Here is a 19471-nt window from a genome sequence, read left to right on the forward strand (position 1 = left end):
ACCTCTCTTCCACTAGAAGCTGACCCCTAAAACAGAAGGAAAAACCTTACCTGAATGCCATGCCCATGACCCAGTGGATGGTTATCAGCTCCTAGCCCACCGAAAGGGTGCACAAAAGCTAGTTCTGTTCTCCTGTGAGCTGACCTTCTCCCCTGCAGCTGTCTTCTTCAAGCCAAAGCTCCTTCCTTATTCTCTATTCCTCAGTGCCCCTTTCTCCTTGCTTTTCCCTTTCCTCCCCCTTCTGCTGCCCTTTCTCCTCCTCCTCCTCCTCCTCCTCCTCCTCCCCCTTCTTCCTTCTTTTCCTTCTATTATTTGGTTCATAAATTTGTTCTGTTGCATTAGTTTTAATTTCCATTATTACTGAAGCAAGTCCTCATGAATGTCCTGCATCATCAAGGAGACAGAGAAATTAAAGTGAAGGAAAATAAAGCAATTATTAGAGCCAAGGAACATAGAAAGATTAGTAGTAAAGGCAAAGTAATCATAGTCATTTGAATGGTGTGGCTTTGAAGAGCCTTTGGGAAGTTATGCTAATATGAACACTGAGCCACGATCTAAATATAATTAGACCGTGGCTACAGTGGGGGGGTGGGGAGGGAAACAACTGTATGTACCAAGGAGAGGAGGAGACCGAGATGCTCAGGCCCAATAGGGAGTCGCCTCCGAGTGATACTTAATACTGAAAAAATAACAACAGCATCACAGCCGTGCATGTTTGCAGATTTTGAATTAAATAAAACCATTTTCTAAGAGTATCATCTGTCCTAATAAACTTCTAAAAATGTATTCATTTTATGCATATGAATAACCTTAAAAATAAAACAAAAATATTTCTGTTTCGATTAACTTTTTTTATAATTAAGATTACTTGGAGTATAAATTAAAGTCCTCTTACACTAAGCTCAATTAAGACAATTTACATGTAGAACACGTACATAATCAGAACACATACTATACATAAAATCTTTAAATTTTGCATATTATAAAATCTCAAAATAATCTTTAAAATCCCTTTAAAATGGTCTCTCCCTTAGTGTGTTCTTAACTGTATAAGCTAGGCATTGTCCCCAGTCTAAAATGAAGTTTTAGAGAATGAGAAAAATTCAAAAAATTGCTCAATATCTCTTAGGAATTTGAGGAGAGTAATAAGATCAGAACATAACATTCCAAATTCTTTATCCTTATACCACAAAATCATGTTGAATTTCCCAAATATTTAAAAAATAATAAACAAAAAAACCCAAATAATTTGAGAATTTCCAAAAGAAAAGAGAAGCAACAATGTTGGCACTATCGTAAACTAACTATGCATATTTGACAAGGACTCATAAATTCTTGTTAGATATAAAAGTAGAAACATCAATTTTCTTTCAAGCTGTGGCAATCAAATTGAGTAAAGAATATTATGAAAATGTCCAAAGGTAGAATAAGCCATAAAATCAAGTACATACTCAGTGATTACAGTATGTCTATGAAATCAGTGAAGGGAAGAGAAAGGTGACAACACACACGCATGCCCAACTTTATTCCAATTATTTTCCATCAATGGGAGTGATTATTTCTGGTTTTGATTAGACAACATCTCAAATTGACTTATTTTTAGATCAGGATGTTATTTAAATTTAATGTATATGAAGTCCTTCATCCTGAAACACAATATTAGAAAAACAGAAACAAATGACTAGATATAAAGCTGGCTTTGGATTCCTCATCTATAGAATTAGGATAATAATAATACCATCTAAGAGTATGGGAAAGGTTACATGAAGTAACGCAGGGAAGCAACTCATGGTGCTTCAAGTCGTATAAGGATAAATTCTGATTTCAATGCCTCTGCTTAGTTCTCTGTCCTAGTCTGCTATTTTAAAAAGCACCTTAATGGATATATTAATATTTTTAAGCTATGGCAAGGTCCTTAATGCATGGCTTGGAAAGAGAAAATTAAGAAACAGTGTTCTGCACAATATATTAATGAGAATTTACAAGTGATTTGGAATAAAGGTACAAATTGGTGGTTTGGAAGGTCTTGGACAGAAAGAAATGCAGTAGAAGAAATACAGAAATATTTACAGATGGAGAGAGAGCTCAGTTTAAAACAACCTTCTAATGATTAATTTTACTTTTTCTTGTTATAAGTAGGGCATAGTCCCCCTCTCCAAATGTTTTGTTCAATAAAAATTAAACGGTAGCCTTTTATTAGTGGAGCTTTCATAAATGAACACAGAGCTGAGGATAGAGACAAAGAAAGGTGGCCAAGGAAGGCCAGTGAATGGGATCAGGATTGGAGAGAGAGATGGCTAACTTCTGAAGTCTTTCCCACACCCTCCTTGTCCATGGGAATGCCTGGAAGTCTGTAGAGGGTCCTGACTTTCCTAGTATACACAGAAGAAGGAGCTGCTTCTCATAGCAAGCTGGCACATTTGGCTTCTCAGGATTGACACATGTAGCTTTTCTTTCCTTCAGCTACTTAAAGCATAGACTAACTTAAAGTATAGTAGTTATGACAGATGAGAGGTAGTTGGCTCCCTAAATAATGACACATAATAAGTGTGATGGTGTAGGAGGAATGGATAAAAATATTTAGAACATTTAATATTTTATAAAGTGTTTCACAAGCATTAGCTCACGTGACTGTTACAAAAACTCTGAGGCCATGAGCTCCTTTTTATTTTTAGTAAGAAAAAGAGACTCAAATGTAAGAGAGATCTTCCCCAAAAGACCACAATGAGTGTTTTCCACTACATTGTGATCAAATTCAAACCTCAGTAAGAAGGTATGTTAGTCAGCTTTCTGTCACTGTAACAAACACGAGATAATCCTTTTATAGAGAAGAAAGGTCTATTTTGGTTCACAATTTTAGAAGTTCCAGTTGCTTATAGATCTCCAGTGGGGTGCAAGGGCAGGAACATGAGATAGATCAAATCTTATCTGCTCACCTTGTGTCTGAGAAGCGGGGCGGGGGGGCAGGCTAGGGTCACACGTTCACCTTTAGAGCACCCTGCAGTGACCTGAAGATGCTCCCACTAGGTCCCATTGCTTCTTAATCATGGACCTTTGGATATACTTAACATCCAAACTATTACTGGAGGAGAGAAAGCAGAGCAGATCTACTTCAGATTTCTCCTTCTGATTAGATGCACCTTATGGCTTGTATCTAGATGGCCCCCAGAGCCCCAAGGTCTTATCGGTGGGGCTTCTGAGAGTGACTAGGTCGGGAGTGTGTGATATCAGATCATGAGTATGTGCTACTGGATTAATCCACTGATTGGCTTAGCATAGTTCCAGGTGTGGGTGATGGGTTTGCTGAAGGGGGAAAGCCCACCTTGGGTATGGGTGGCACCAACCAATAGGCTTGTAGCCTGGATGGAATGAAAATGGAAAGAAGAAAGTCCTGTTCTTTCCTGCCTGCCTGCCCTGCCGTGGACTGTTTCTTTCTCTGCTGTGCCCTCTGACATGCAGCCCTGCCACCCTGCCTTAGAGACAGCCAGCTATGGACTGAAACCTGTACAAACTGAGCGAAAAAAACCCCTTTCCTCCTTTAACTTGTGGGTGTTGGGTATTTTGTCCTGGCAACAAGAAAGTAACTAAGACAGTACCTTAACTTAACATATACCTAGTATCGCATCTCCATTTCAAGATATTAATGAGTGATTTTGGTAATCTAGGATATTATAAAAATTTACTGGAAATTAACATGCATCCTGAAAGAGGTTATCCTCCAGCATGATTGTTTTTCCAATATTTTTATGAGGAAGCATCATTCCACATTCCCAACCATATTGGCTCTCTCCATCTGTCTTTTTCCATTATAGTTTAAAGGAAAAAACAAACAACTATGTAATAAACCCAGTTCTATAAAGAGGAAATCTTTAGTCAAAGTGAAATAAAAGTTGGTCTGTAAGCATATCATTTTATTATCAAATTACTGGTGGAAGTATGGAGTCTTACACATGGGGCAGAAATGTAGTGCTATTTAAAAACAAATGCTCTGGGGGAACTCAAAAGAAATTGGACTTAGGAATTGAATGGTTAAGCAGAAGAGACAACTACAGTTTTATAAGCTGCACGCTCATGGCATAGGTTGGTCATGCTTTTTTTTTTTTTTTTTTGGTCATGCTTTTAACAGTCTGCACACGCATGGATGCCCAACATGTGGCTCTGTCTTCTGTCTTTAAAATTTGTTCTTTTTGTAATGACCCATTGGAAATGTTAGAAACCAGTTTTCACTCTATTTCTCAACTATGTAATGTTCCCTTCCATTGGTGATGACTGCTCTTTATGTCTGGAGTTGAAAAAGTCAACTTTGCTTTGCATCTTGGTTTCTATTCATAAACCAAATGAAAATCTCTTGGTTAAACATGGTGACGGTAAATCTTTCTTAGTGTTTTTCCTGTTTTGTCAGCCTTCCCTTTCAATTGCATTTGAGAAGATATAGTGTAGTTTTATATTAAATTAATAGGAATTTTCCTTACATATTAGATGTGTGAAAGATTCTCTGCACCTGTGCTTTTCTAAGATTTAGTGCTCTTGAATATGGGCATTGTACTGCCAAAAATATCATGCCAAAAATTATGTAGCAATGGAGCAAAAAAAACAATGATCACAGCAGCAGATTAACAATGCAGAACAAACACAATCTGAAGAGAGGACAGACCAGAAGCCTTTGCACTTGTTAGATTTTATCACTCCAGAACATTCTTCCTTGACATTTCATTGATAATCATTTTATTTACCTCACTTCAAGGGTTTTAAAAGTTGATCTACAAAATCTCAAAATAGTAACTGTGGAGCGGTGCAGCACCTGATCCTATCACCCACCCGCTGCGCTGTGAGCCCTCTGCACTTCGGCACCGAGCTCAGGGTGGAGACAACACCAGTCGGGACCTCCCAGAACTGTGCTGTGGAAGAGAAACTGGGTGTAACAATCAACACTGCTATTGTTCCGTCTTCCTTTTAACATGATTTTTCTGGCTGGATCTATCAGTTAAAATATTTTTAGCTGTAAGGCCAAGTTAGAATAAATACAGAAGTTTGTTTTCTCACTTAATAAATCTAGGAGTCCCTCTGAAGCTCAGCAATATCAGGGTGTTCATTAAAGTTTCTGGATTCTTTCACTTTCTGTCCCCCAGCGCCTACCCATGATCACAGGGCAGCTGCAGCATTTCAGGAAAGGCCAGCAGAAGAGATTTTTTTCCCAAGGAATTTCTCCTTCCTCTTGTTTTCCCAGACTGGGACTTGACTGCAGGCTCACCTGGGGACTGATAAAGAGCCAGATTCCTAGGACTACTGAGCCCAGCAAGTGTTCCCCTGGGCTCAAGGCTGGAGAGGCCACCACCCACAGGAAACCATTGTGCCCCTAGCTGGCCGGACTGGAGTGACTTCAGCAAGGCTCACACCAGGCGACCCAGCACTTCCTCCCAGACTCTGGGATCGAGCTCAATTAACAACCTGAGGCTGAAGTATCACTCCCCGTTAGTTCTTGTTATTTCAGTATGTAGCAGAAGGCGACCAGGACTCACAGTTTATGGCTTCTAAACAATAAAGCATCTGTCAACTGTAGAAGGAAGTTGTGTGCACATTGACAACCCTTGCCTCAGGGGTGGGTTGTTCTCTGCCCTGAAGAATGCAGGCTAGGTTTTCATCCATCCCTAACTACTCTCTACGGTCATCCAGTCTCTCAAGATGAACACAGCTTTGTAACCCTGTCAAGTGTGAATTACATAGATAACTGAGAAAAGATAGTTTTCTAGTTATTCAAGTTATCTTCCAGTTCTCTTATTTTGGAGTTCTGCCTACAGCTGATCTCCCAGAGAAGTAATTTGCTATAAATTCAAATGGATACAAGTGTTGGTAAACATTACATAAAACAACTCAACAAGAAGCCATACCGATTTGAAAATAATTCAATTATCTGATTTGAGAACTTCATTCTTTAATTATTTGAGGAATTTACTGCTTTATATAATGAAAATGTTTACTCAAAGAGTAAAAATAATGTTAGGGTCATCCTTTGGTTTTGTGTTTATTTTGTTTTCTATAGGCAGAATTTCAACATCAATACCTTCTTTCTCCTTGTCTTCCTGCTGCCTTTAGTGTAACATACTTCCCAAGTTGTGTGAGTGTCCCTTACACCAATCATCACAGCTAGCAGTTACACACTTATCACAAGAACACCATATGACCATTTGTTCATTTATCCCCATTGATTGTTCCAACCTTATGTAGCTAACAATATATTACTGTATGAATCTGGCCCAAAGACACAAGAATGCTCTGATAAGAACTGAGGAAGATTTAAGATAGTCAACACAGATATGAAATAAAAGTTCCTTTAAGAAGGGATGATTTTTCTGGCCTGAAACCCTGTGAGTTAAGAATGATTTCTTCCCATGAAAGATTTCACAAATAATGTGTAATACGACATAAGGATTTTTCAGCACATATATGTCACTTTATTAATTGCTGTTTCTGTTCAAAGAATATGTGGCTGCAAATCTTTGCTAGACCAGGTAACACAGAAAAAGGAGGTGGATAAGTCTCTCACAGAAGGCAACAATGATAAGATCATGTATGAACTTAACATCTGAGCGACATTTTCTTTTCAGGAAATACAGTACTCAGTTCCAAAATTCCTCTGCTAAAATTTTAACTAAAACCCATGGATAAGCAACCTTGAATCCAAGACTTCATTTCTGATGAAGAGAGAACAGCAAATCCAGCCTGCCCAGCAGGCCTGAGAGCTGTGGGGGCTGCTGGAGGTCCTCTGTGGTCTCCTACCTGTAATTGGCCTCCTGGGGCTCAGAGAATGCCGTTTGCCACACTGGTGGAGCTCTTGGCATAAGCTACTTACAGCTGTTCAGAGCCTCTGTGTACAGCAGCCGGGGCCTGCTGCGTCTGGCATCTGCTGACACAGCGCTGGGCTGGGGGGGAGGGGGAGTCAGGTTCTGATTTCTCTTCTTGAGTGTGCACAGTAAGAACCTGCAGATTGTAAAGGCTACAAGAAGCTGACCGTCATCCTGACCACAGCCCAGAGACTTTAGGGGATCACTTAGTACACTCTTTCTGCAGAGCCCTAGGACATTTTCACCTTCCCCTCTTGAATAACAATAAAGATATTATAACCTTTATCTAGATTCGTCAGAGATCCTGATTGAGGACCCCACAGCAGAGGTAGCAGAAAGGTGGGACAAACCCGTGCTCATGCACTGGCCTTTTTCTTCTTTTTCTTTCCTTTTCGATTTGGACCCTTACAGTGTTTCATTTTGCTTTGTCTAGTTAATTTGAGTTAGTTGCCAACTTATAAAAACCAGGACATTTCACATTTTAAAAAATCAGATTATTAAATTCTCTGGCAACACAGTTTGAGTTCCAGCTTGGCGATGAATAACTGGGCTGGGGAGTGGTGGGCTCCTTGGAGAGGCCTGGGTATCGCCTGCCAGCCCCCCATGGAAAACTCCTGACCCTCAGGATCCCAGACCCACCCTGCTCAACACCTCCTTTAGCATTAGGGATTGCCGCAAACACAACATGCCTTTACAATAAGGATCTCAAACCTAATGACCGATGATGAATAATACTTGGCTTGCTTAAATGATAAATTTGCTTTTAAAAAAGTAAAATACTACATATAAATTCAAGATCTGTGTTTCTCCTTCCCAAATTTCAATCTCTAACTATACAGGCAACCACCACTCTTGAGTTTTCACTCTCTTGCTGGCTTAACAAATTGTCTTCTACTTTAGTACCCATATTACTTTTTAGAAATCTAAATAAGATCACAATTACTTGTCTGAAATTTTTCAGTGACATTCTTCTGCACCATGTAATAAAAACTTCTAATGCACAATCTCTCTCCCAAGTCTTCTTAGAATTGGGGCTCTTACCGTATTGAGGTCTTCCTGACCACTACCTAAAACAGTTTCTCCCTCTGCTCTGCCCTCCTATCCCTAGTTGCTCTTTAAAACATCACCCTGCTTAGGTGTTTTGCATTTGAGTGTGATTCACACTCTGAAATAAGATCGTTTGCTTATTTGTTTATCATGTTTCTTCCACTAAAGTAAAGGTCTGTGAAGTCAGGTGCTTCTCCGCCTTGGTTCTGCAAGAATTCCCAGCACTCAGACTGATCTCAGGCACGGAGTTGTTGCTAATACAATGTTCTAGTCAATAATTCTTCCTTCTCCTACCTCATACTTAGCTATTGTGTAAGCTCTGCATCCTCTGACACTGCCTTGACTCCTAGAAAGAAAACTTTTATCAGATATGGGGAAACATATTCAGAATAAGAACAAAGGTCAAGCCTTTCTAAAAGCATATATAATTCTTCACTGATTTTTCAGAAGGTAAGCAAATGCCTTCCCACTGGATGGCAGCCTTTCTGAGTGAGCAGGCCCAGAGGTTCCCGGTGAAACAGCTCTACCTTCCTTGCTTTTCTCTTTCAGAGGGCAGGGCTTTTCTTGGCTATGAGTCATTGTCCTGAGCCCTGGATCTTAGGATCCTTTTTTCTGTGTCTGTTGTGCTCTTCTTGCTCACTGTCCTCCACTAAAAGACTCCTGTACTCCGGACAGTCTTTCTCCAACAAGGATTCAAGCTTCTCTCCTTGAAAATAACTTCTCAAAAAGCTAGTCGGTTTAGGGTCCTGTCCCCTGCAGTCTCAGCCTCTGGATCCCAGGGAGCCTAGTCCTTCAGAATACTTTGCCGCTCACTACCCCCGAGTCTTTTCCGATCTTGCTCCCAATGTGCACTTGCCTCCTCAGGGCCAGGGTCAGGGTATGCAAAACCGAGACCTCTACTACACTAGCAGCAGGAACACAGAGGAAGCCAGGGTGAGGAGGGTGCCGGGCCTGAGAAAGTCGAGCCCAGTGAGAGCTGAAAGGCACAGACCAGATTTGATCCAGCCCACTGCAGTCCGGGAGGCCACTCTGTCCAGTCACAACTGTAGGAAAGGGCAAGGGAGGGGTCCTAGGATGAGCATTTAAATTCAGGCAGTGGTTATGTCATACCTGGACATGTAAATGGTAAGACTGAGAGACTAGGTAAAGGGTTGCTAAGCCTTCATCGACAGTCCACATCCAATCAGGCTTGGCAAGTTGTCCGCAACCCTTCCTCTGCCATAAGCCTCTCATTGGTCAGCAAGCCTAGCCTGGTTATTTCAGTTTTCAAGAAGTCCAGAGACAAGAGATTCCAAGACTGCAATTCAGCCACTCAGAGAAATGATCGCTATCTGGGTCTTTCTTTCTTTCCCCTACGCCATCTTTAAACGTTGGCTCTCAAGGGCTGTCACGGGTACCGGATGGCGCCACAGCTCCGAGATCCAGGTCCAGGGGCAGGAAACGGACGGCTTCCTGCCTCCATTGTCTTTTTAAAGTTGAGACAAAATTTCTCAAAAATGGAAAGGGACTGGAATGCTAACCCTAGTGCAGCGGCCAGCAAATGCCCGTCACATCTCGGTCAGTCTTTCGAGCGTGGAGCGACCCTGAGAATCGCAGTCGGTTTCCGCGGAGAAGAGCTACTGGTTACCGCACTTCCAAGTACGTGAGCAAGGTCGGACTCTATTAGGATGGAAAGGGCAAGGGCAGCTGGGGAAGAGGTCTGCTCGCAGGGCCGGGTTGCGGCGCTCCCGACTCCGGGCCTCTGGTCCCGCCAGGGGGCTGCACTGAAGCTGGGCCTCGGCCACGAAGGCGAAGCCGGAGACGGCCGTGTCCCTCCGCTCAGGGCCTCGGGACCGGCCCCGGGCAGCACCGGCGGGAAAGGCCGCCGGGAAGTGCTGCAGCCCCACCCTCCGTCCAGGCGGACCCAGGCCGCGGCGGATGGGGCGACGAGAGAGGTCCCGCAGGGCAGCGGCAGGCGCGGTTCCGGGCTTCCGGCCTGGGGGCTTCCGGCCTCCGCGATTCCGGCCTCCGGGCGTCGTCGCTCCGCAGAGGGCGCCCTAAGGTCACCGGCAGGGCCAGGCGTGGCCGGGCCGCTTCTGCGGAGCCAACCCGGCTCAGCCTCCCGCTGCTGGATCCGAGTCCGGGCCCGCCCTTCCTCCGCAAGCCTTCCTGGCCATGTCAGCCTCACGGGCCAAAAACCGGATACTGGAACGAAAGACAAGACTTAAGAGAGGATGAGAAAGATAAATTCTGAACAACAAAACCAAGTAAGTAATACACAAACGAATTTTTATGAACTCTGATTAAGTGACTTAAGGTACTCTTCCCCTAAAGGTTGCACAATGTAATTTAGAAATCAAGACGTAAGCACTAAAAATGACCATTATCCTAAAATTTGAAAATGGAGAGTATTCATTTAACATCGTCTGGCAACAGGAGCCTTTGTGCCAGCCACTGCGGGAGGCCGGGGACATCCGGTAGCTCAGACAGCGTGGTAAGCCCTCATGGAGCCTGCCAGCCCGGTGGGAAAGAGATTTCTAAAAATACGTACAATGAAAAAATAGAATAACTAAAAGTTATGAAAAATTTGGCAAAAAGAAAATTTCAGGTTAAGACGCAGACCGAAGAAGAAACATCTTTTAGACTGGGCAGTTGTCAGGGTCTGAGAAGGTAACACGGGTGAAGGAAGAGACCCAGGAGGGAGAGGAAAAGTGACCAGGAAGTGGGATGTGGTGGGCACGTGGGGGAATGCAGTCAGGGCCCAGGTACAGGACACAAGCCAGAGACCTGGTCCACTCTGCTAACTTGCAGAGGATTTTGAGTTTTTGCCTAATTATATCTCTTCCTTAACCTGGGAAGTGATGGAATTGAAAAACTGACCTTGTTTCTTGGGGTACAGTAATACAAGTGGCTCATGATCCAACTTCTCCATTTCAAGAGTAGTTCATAAAAGTCACAATAAAGAAGAAAGCAAAGTATGTGTGGTTCTATAACATTCATATATCCCATTTTCTGTCCAAAAACATGTATCTCCTTGCTGATTTGTGCTTTTATTAATTAGAAAATGGTGAAAGCCCATTCCTCAGTATCCCAAATAAGAAGTATTATAATTTCAAGTTAACATTATCACTTATGCAGGCAGTAAAAGGATGGGAAAGGCTCTACTCCACCGTCCTTTGGAAGAGTTAATAATTGGGCTTCTAGCCCTTCATCATAGATGAGTCATATCTTCCTCTCTTCCATTAGGCAAGGAGCCAGGCAAGAACAGCGACTGCGATGGGCCAAGCTTCTGAAATAAAGAACAAACTTACCAGCTGGAGTTTGAAGAACTGAGTGGGTAAAATTTCATTATTGCTCAATATTAACTTAGTTAAAAATAGTAAAAGGAATTTTATTGAAAACCTTTTGGCTGACTTCTTTCTCTTGAAGAAATGTAAATGAATCTCTATTTTACTTCTTATTGAAGAAAAAGCAGTTAATTAGGGCTTGATGAAGAGGTAGGCAGATGCCTGATTATGCTTGGCTTGGAAGCCAATGGCACACATTGGAATTGATCTCAATGCAGCGGAAAGCCACTGGAAAATCATTCAGGTTGACTTGCATATTAAGAGGGTGAACATTTAAAGTGCTTATAGGCAATAAGTTCTGTGTAGGGAGATTAGCGTGTGCCCTGCTCATGGAAGGAACAGTCTTCTAAGTAGAGACTTTGAATGATGGATGGAATTAAATATGCAGGGTCTACAAAAGGGGGCACTTATGGTAAGGACAACGAAACCAGAAAAGGCTTTGAGAAAGGGAATGGCAGGGGAGGAACAGGGACTGAGCCTGCCCAAATGCAAGCATATTAAGTTTTGATCAACTTGTAATGGAGTCTGTGTGTCAGACTAGGAACCTTTAGGTAATAGGAGACTCTAGAAATTTCATACGCATTGTATGGTGTAAGCAGTTTCAGCAACACTAATTTGAGGGAAATGTGAGAGAGAGCATATTAGAGAGAAGTATTTTAAAAATCCTAAATGAGAAATTCTGGATAACAAAATACAGTCTGAGTAAGATACACAGTTCCCTTTTTTTACATCCACTTAAAAGGAAACAAATCTTTACAATGATTATATTATCTTTTTTTCAGTAGCAGACCAGAGAGAAACAGGGAACAAGATCAGGATAAATGCTTTGGTTGTGGGATGGGTCCTTAGGGGAAGGAAACCTGAGCCATAGTCACAGTGAACACTTCGACTTGGGCTTGGGTGTGATTCACACCAAATTCTGCCAGCCTCATCTGGAAGGGTGGTGGTGGCTGGTGTCATGTTTATATGTTGACATAACTAGCAGCATTATCAAAATTAGATAAATGGTCCCAAGGAACTGGGGACGAGGAAGCAGCTGGAAGCATCTTGGCAGGCTATCATAGTCACCAAAATCTCTGACAGAAGTTAAGGGATTTAGCACAACACAGTCATATTAATTATGTATGTTGTGTTTTGTTGTACTGGCCTCCAAGTAGTGTTTTACTAATTAGGAGGCACCTAACCAGGTTGTAAACCTTAGCATCAGTGGTCTCAGTGTTGCAGAAATCTCAGAAAGAAATACACAGAGACACAGAATTTGGATAAAATAATAAAATTTCTTCTCTCAAGCGGGCGGGAACGCCAGAAACCAGTCTGGTCAGTATCTGCCCCCTTTGTTCAGCATTTCCCTTTTTATATCCTTTATAGCCATTATCTCATCCCTAGTGGTCTTTGATATGTAAATACAATTCCAGTTCCTATTTACAAGTCAGGGACACAAGATAAGCCATATATATTGTAAATTCACCCTGGTCTGGTAACTTTGTTAGGTTAATGAAGTTAGGAGTTAGAGTCAGATAATCCTCACCTTAAACAAGGAGTCACAGGAAAAGCAAATCTTAAAAGAACACATTACTTATTTTGCTTCTACAACTACCTTAATACTCAATCTCTTAAGTTATCTAAAACTTTTCCGTGTCACCAAGGCCTGGTTAAACTGAGACAGCTTAACGTAGGGAAGCCCCATGGAATGACCCAAGCCCAAGCCCTATCCTCAGTGCTCTCCACATTTGTAAGGGGGTGACAAGTTACAGTCACGATGTGCCTCACTTTCTTTTGCTAAAATATACAGCTATTACTACCTAAAGGCACAATTACTATGATAAATGTTTGTAAATATGCTTCACAAAAATGACTCAATAAATGGCAGCTTTTAAAATTAGTATGAATGAGCTGGGGATTTAGCTCAGTGGTTTCGCTGCCTGCTGTGCAAGCACAAGGACCCGAGTTTGATCCCTGGTACCCCCCAAAAAAAAAAATTAGTATGAATGAGATGGTTGGCAAAAATAACGTGAGGACTATATCTTTTACCACCCTGATGGGCTGTTACACGACCTGAAATACTCACTTCCCTTTTGTTCACTGAGATAGACAAGGCAAGAGGTTAGACAGTGGCATGGCAGCTCTGCCTCCTGGACGAAGGCTGGCGTTACACAGTAAATGACGGGGATGCCAGAGTGCTTGTGAGTCCTTAAAAAGTGTGCTCTTTACTCACTCTCTGCAATGCTGGAATCTCATGGTGCTTTAGCAAAGGCTGCTCAGAGTCCTCTGTAAGAGTTAGTCCAGGATAACGACTTTGGAAGAATGGCAGCACATCAGGTCACCCGGCAGCTGGTATAGTCATCATCTGCACAAAGCAAAGACAAGTGCTCTGGAGAAGAAGGGGACTTTAGAAAGACTGACATATTTTGAGTAGGATGAATGTGCAATTATGCTAAAAAAAAAAAAAGCTATCACAGAAAATAAATGGTAGATGTTGAGCAAGTAGTCTAATAGAGCTACTGAAAGTCCCTAAAGAATAAAGTGGAATTATACTGAGGGAATTTGAGCTTATAGAATGGAGAAAGATTTAAAGATGTTCACCTAGAACCTGTGCTTCTGCCATGTGCTTCTACCTTATTGAAATGCACTTGCCATTCTAGAATATAAGTGACCTGTTTCTATCACAGGATCACAGGTTTAACTCATTAACAATTCCACAGAGCATTTGGCAGATAGTGGATGTTCAACTAATCTTTGGCATTCAATCAGTAATCATACAAGTATCATGAAAATACCATAGCAACCCATGTGGAAGAAAAAGTAAATACAAATGTAAAGATGTTCACAGGGATAATAAACCAGAGAGGCAGTACAGCATATAGTCAAATATGTTTAAAAATGGGAAACGACATTCTACACTCATGACCACGGTGGAAAAGAGAGGAGGTCAAAGAAGGACAAATTCTGCATTGTGTGTGTATATTAATCTTTAAATTGTGGCCACAGAAGCCAGAAATCAGAGCCAAACTCAGTGTATAGTTAAAAAAAAAAAAAAAGAAAAGTTGACATTTTGTTCAAGTTTATGATTAAAAAGATAAATATCTTTGGTTGTTTTAAAGTTGGAATCCAGTCCTGGCAACTGTATAAGAAGAAGAGAAAGAGTCTTCCAGTATAAAATTCGAATACAATCAGAAATAGCAAAAACAGTATGTTTAATTCAGCACTGAGAAAGACGAGGCTCTAAGTCCGAAGGCCTCACAGACTAATTTTGTGTCCCAGGGAGGTGTTGGATTTGGACACACACATCCATTGCCGTGCTACCGCTGGGTGACTGAAGAGACCCGAGAGCTAACAAGTATCACCAGGAACCAGGCACTCCCTTGACAGCCACGTATAGATGTGTAAAATAGCAAAGAATCTGAGTGCAAGTTTGTACTTCATCACGCAGTCTGAAACTCTGCCTAGCTCTTTCAAGCCCAGAGAAACGTGCAGCTCATGCACAAACCAGTCCTGGCCTTAAACGAAGTATTAATGTTACCATGGATGTGGCCACTTCTGTAGCATCCTGCACGACAGGTGTTCCCCAAAGAACTCTGACACTCGTCAAATCCGTCCCTCTTGAAAGGCAGTGGTAGCGCGGGACATGTCTTCTGGAAAATTACACATGTTCAGACAAAATTGGGGCATTTGCCACAGAGTTATTTGGTATTAAGTGAAAACTTCTGCCTGAGAAAACAAAGAAGTTTGCATGAAGAAAATGTGGAACTTCTTATCCAACTTAATTTGAGACAGAAATTCAAAAAATGAGACAGGATAATATATTGCTTTTTTCTATGCTGATATTTATGCAACAAATGAAACTGCTTTTGTTATTTGTGTCCTTGTGTTGTCTTTGATACAGTTTATCCCATATTAAATTTAACTTTAAAACAATAAACTTTTTGGAAGAGTAATAAAATTTAGCTTCAGGGAAAAATTGTCAGTTAAAGTTTGGGTAGACGGGTAATTGGCCAACTAGACATAGTATCTTTCTACAGAGACTGTGGTTATATTGTGGATAGTTCATATCCTTTCCTAATATATAAATATTCTTATATAATATCAACTCTTACAAATTTTAGCCTGATATCATAGATATGTTTAATGTGGGCATCATCATTCTCAAGATTTGAACAATGAAAAGAGACAGTGTATGAACGAGCTCTTTAAATGTGCCTTGGTATGCAAGTTGTATTTGCCAAAAGATGATCACTAATACCCGTAATCCAGTCCAGTCTGGATTTATTCAGTTTCTTACAAGACAAAAACACACACTCCAATTAAAATCTCATAATGGCAAAGTCACATTTAATGCCAGTAGATTAGCCAAACAGGAAGAAGACTCCAGAGCCGTGGGCATCTGCCCTCTCCACTTCATGAAGGCTAAGCCCTGGTTGGCCGGGCCCTGGGCTTGATTGGACCGCACTGTCTTCTCCTCTTCCCACCTCGTGAGTGTGGGCAGCTTTGGGGGCTGCTCCTAGGTCCCCAGCCTGTCTGCCCAGCCTCTCTGGCTCTCAGGAGCTCTGCCCACCCACCAGCCACCTTCCCACCTCTGGGAAGTGCTTTGAGAGCCCACGCTCCGAAGTTGCCATCAAAACTGTGAACGAGTGTGCTCTCTCTAACTGAACCTCTTCACTGCTCCCACCTCTCTTCCAGTAACGCTGCTGTGGTCTTCAGGCCTCCTGAGACTCTTCCCTTCCTCTCCCTCAGGGCAGCAGTCACCTGGTCTTCAACTCCTGCTTTCTGCAGGCCTTTGCCCAGGTCCCTAGCCTGCTGCTGTCCCTGGGTCTGCCCTTCCGTCACTCTTGGTCACAGGGCAGGGACCCTCTCAGACTGCCCGAGGCCTTGCCTCATTTAATGACCGTGCTACATTTCTTCACGTCAGTCTTGTCATTCGCAGGTCTCGTTAGGCCTGCGTGCATGGGGGCTGACCCTCATTCTGGCGACTGACACACGCTGTGACCCCTGCCCTGCCTCACACGACTGCTCTCTGCTTCCCTGTCCCTGCCCTTTTGAGTCTCTTCCCCGCTCACTGCCCACCTCCCAGGTTGTTCACCTACCTCCAGTGAGCTCTGTAATCACCTTCTTTATTTCAAACACGTGAACACCATCGTTGCTGGGAGGGTCAGGATTGCCATGGCGGGAGTGCAGGGATGGGCTGGATGTGCCTGTGCCTGTGCCTGGGACATCGATGTGAAACAGCACTGTGGATCCCTGAGCACTTCTGAGGAAGACCAGCATCATTGCTGAAAGAAATTCTCTTTTTCGGTAGTCCATACGAGGAAAACAGACCTAAAAGAACCACCACTGTTACAGACAAACGGATGAACAAGGGCAGGTGGAAAGGGTGAAGCAGGGCAGAATGGGGCAGAGGTGAGGCCCGCCCTCTCCAGCTGAGGAGACGCACGTTGGCCATCCGGGCTACTTGGGACATGACGCAGGAGGAATGAGAGTTAGCAAGACTTTATCTCAAAGCCCAAAATTTAAAAAAGGGCTTTGGATGTACCTCAGTGGTGGAGCCCTTGCCTAGTACGCATTAGGTTCTGGCTTCAATCGCCAGTACCCAAAACGTGTGTGTGTGGGCTGGGGGCATGGAGGCCTTTGGCGTCCAAGAAGGAATCTGCTGTCCGGGACAGGCTTTCAGCTTCTCTGTCTACTGCTGAGAGACTAAGTCTGCTGCCCTAGCTGTCCATAACCCTAAGTAATATTTCCTACTTCATGGGATCTTGAGTATTAAAATAGCAATGCCTCATATACAGCACTTAGAACAAAGTCCAATAGGAAAGCTCAGCACTAGTTTATTTTGTTGTTTTTGTTGTTTCGTTTTTACTACCTGGCAATTTCTCCTTCAGTGCAGCACTGTGTTAGCCTTCACTGGTTCTGCCTTCAAGGTTCCCCTTTTCAGAGCTGCCTCTCCTCAGGTGTCTGCATCTCTGTTCTTCACATTCACTACAACTTCTCAGTACCATAAAGAAATATTCTGCCAATATAAGGATGGATAAATTTTGCTCCACTCCTTTTAATTTCTTTTTAAAAAGGAAACGTTTCTGTGATGATGGCTTCTGTAGCCACCATATTTACATAAACTATGGAATTATAGAATGTTAAATTACAGGTGAGGATTATTTTCTCAAAGGAACTTCATCAGGCAGGCTTAGTTTTTTTGAAAAGCTCAATTAGAGGATTTATATGCTTTTCTCCAGTGCTAAACTTTTATGAAGTAAAATTCCTCTGAGGATTTATTACTGGGAGAGGCAGCATACATGTTTATGTTCCGGCCCTAGAACTCATGTCCTCATCGTGTTCTGACAGTGTCATTATTACAGCCCAGGAGTTCATATCCAATGATTCTCAATTGCATGCGGCCCTGCCTCTCCTCTCAAAGAGTTTGGTTTACTTAAAAGTACGTCACCTTCATTTGTGGGACATCTGGAAATCAGCCTTGTGAGTGCACGTGCAGAGGACTGCCCGCTCCAGCCTGGCTCTGCTCACTGGAGTGGGGAAATAACAGATTAACACCGTGCTGTTAGAGCAGAGCAGGAGCGGTCACACTGACCAAAGGTCAGAGGACAACAACTTCCAAATCTGTACCCTGAAGGGAAATGGATACTTTTTATCCTTACACAATTGCTATGAATCATTTATCATACAGAGGCTTTTAAAAATGAATCAGCTACAGTATCTGGAATCCTTTATACAAATTGCTATTTGTGTATATCGGCAGGTTGTGGAGATGAAGCTTCGAATTCCCAATGGAAGTGATCAAGCTTCAATTTAAAGCCTCAAACAGTAATTCGGTTGTGGCAAAGTGTTGAGTTTCATTTTGGTTCTAAAAGTTGCTATGTCAGTGACCTAAATAACTGTGTCAGAATAACTAGAATATTCTGCCTTTTGTTAGGAAAAGAGCTTCTTCTCGTCCGCCCTCTTGGTGTTACAGGGGAAAGCAGGTGGCGGAGGTGCGGCTCCTTTTCTCCAGGCTGACGCTGCCGCCGCATGTTTACGGAGCATGCTGTCCGATCTCTAGCCTCGGGGTGTCTTCCCGTTCCTGCCTCAGCCCCTTTCTGCATCAAAGTGCCCCCATGTCATCTTCTCCCTAGAGCGCCCCAACCTAAATCTGAAGAAAACCACAATGCTTTTCAGTTTGACTCGCACGAGGCGGCCAGTGCAACGGAGCAGCATCAACTCGCCCCCCTTCCCGCCCGCAGCGTCACTCCAGACCCAGACCTCTGCCTGCAGCGTCCACAGCCTCTGTCTTCCCGTCGTCCTTAGCCTCAGCTTTGCGCCCTCAGGGCCTCCCGAGGTGCCGAGATCCTGTGAGGAGCCGGACAAGGAAGTGTCGCTGCCCAGGGCCACGTGACAGAACGGGTGCATGACACGGGGTCTCAGAGAGCAGCAACTGAAACCAGGCGGCGACCCCAGCTACCTGGTCCGGAACCCGGACCGGCCAGTCAGGCGCCGCTGCAGCGGGACCAGGCTGCTTCTGCCTTGCTTTCTAGCTTATGGTATACGGTTTAGCATCTTTACAGAAAACAAGTTCAATGATTAGTGGAAATTTTCTTAAAAAACAGTGTTTGAAAATATCATGGAATAAACAGATGTGAATTTTAGTTATAAAGTTTACTGGCTGACAGTTAAGTAAGCAGCCATCATACTACCTGCCACTGATTAGCTGTTACTCTCGGAGTGCGTTCTGACACACTCACCAGCTACAAGGCCAGGTGGCTTCATGCTTCCCAGAATGGCAATTTCCCAGCCTACCACACCCTGGAATGTATTATTGTGGCTTAAGAATGGACTGTAGAGTGTCAAGCTTGTCATAATTAGGGTGCTTTGCAAAAAATAATGTCCCTATTAAAATACGAAGTGTAGGTTATTCCTAAATACAAATTTTGACACATGCAGAAACTTACAAATACATTTGTATGATTTAATATACTTCTACACTTCTCTTTTGTATAATTCTATATAAATATATAATTCATATAGCTTTATATACAAACTACATGACTTTATATACTATATACAATTACATTACATATGTATATATAAATTTTAAGTTATATTTTAATTTTTTCCAGATTTAATTCAAACTTTTTTCTCTATATAACTTATTGAAATCATGTACTATTTCTTAAATATTAAACTTCTGAAGAGACTGATGGACCAAGAATGCAGTAAATGATGTTTTCATGAATCCAAAAAGCAATAAACATCTATGTAAGTAGGTGGTGAGGT

At 42.6% G+C, this 19471-nt stretch overlaps 1 protein-coding gene and 1 long non-coding RNA gene across 9 annotated transcripts; one reads left to right on the forward strand and one right to left on the reverse strand.

Annotated features, from left to right (window-relative positions):
- Nucleotides 1-6427: 6427 nt before the first annotated feature.
- LOC147824049 (uncharacterized) lies at nt 6428-19169 on the reverse strand. 8 transcript variants are annotated; one of them, XR_015442976.1, is made up of 6 exons: nt 18461-19152; nt 17649-17727; nt 16297-16528; nt 14736-14923; nt 13431-13562; nt 6428-10073 (listed from the first exon to the last, which is right to left on the reverse strand). XR_015442976.1 is itself a non-coding variant. In XM_087190825.1 (6 exons), the coding sequence occupies exons 2-4, from the start codon at nt 17652-17654 to the stop codon at nt 14801-14803; spliced, it is 285 nt and encodes a 94-aa protein (XP_087046951.1). In that variant the 5' UTR covers nt 17655-17727; nt 18461-19147; the 3' UTR covers nt 6428-10073; nt 13431-13562; nt 14736-14800. The 8 variants fall into 8 exon arrangements, 6 of the variants coding, with proteins under 6 accessions (XP_087046951.1, XP_087046947.1, XP_087046948.1 ...); XM_087190825.1 differs by having other exon boundaries at nt 14736-14847; nt 18461-19147; XR_015442977.1 differs by having other exon boundaries at nt 6428-13562; nt 17070-17727; nt 18461-19169.
- Nucleotides 9950-14742, forward strand: LOC147824050 (uncharacterized). The gene is made up of 3 exons (XR_015442978.1): nt 9950-10135; nt 11115-11201; nt 14317-14742. It is a non-coding gene; the product is annotated as an uncharacterized LOC147824050 (long non-coding RNA).
- Nucleotides 19170-19471: the final 302 nt, after the last annotated feature.

This window comes from Heterocephalus glaber, unplaced genomic scaffold, assembly GCF_053883595.1.
Source record: "Heterocephalus glaber isolate CG9 unplaced genomic scaffold, H.glaber_assembly_v1.0 deba00001556, whole genome shotgun sequence".
In the NCBI taxonomy this organism is placed as follows: Eukaryota; Metazoa; Chordata; class Mammalia; order Rodentia; family Bathyergidae; genus Heterocephalus; species Heterocephalus glaber.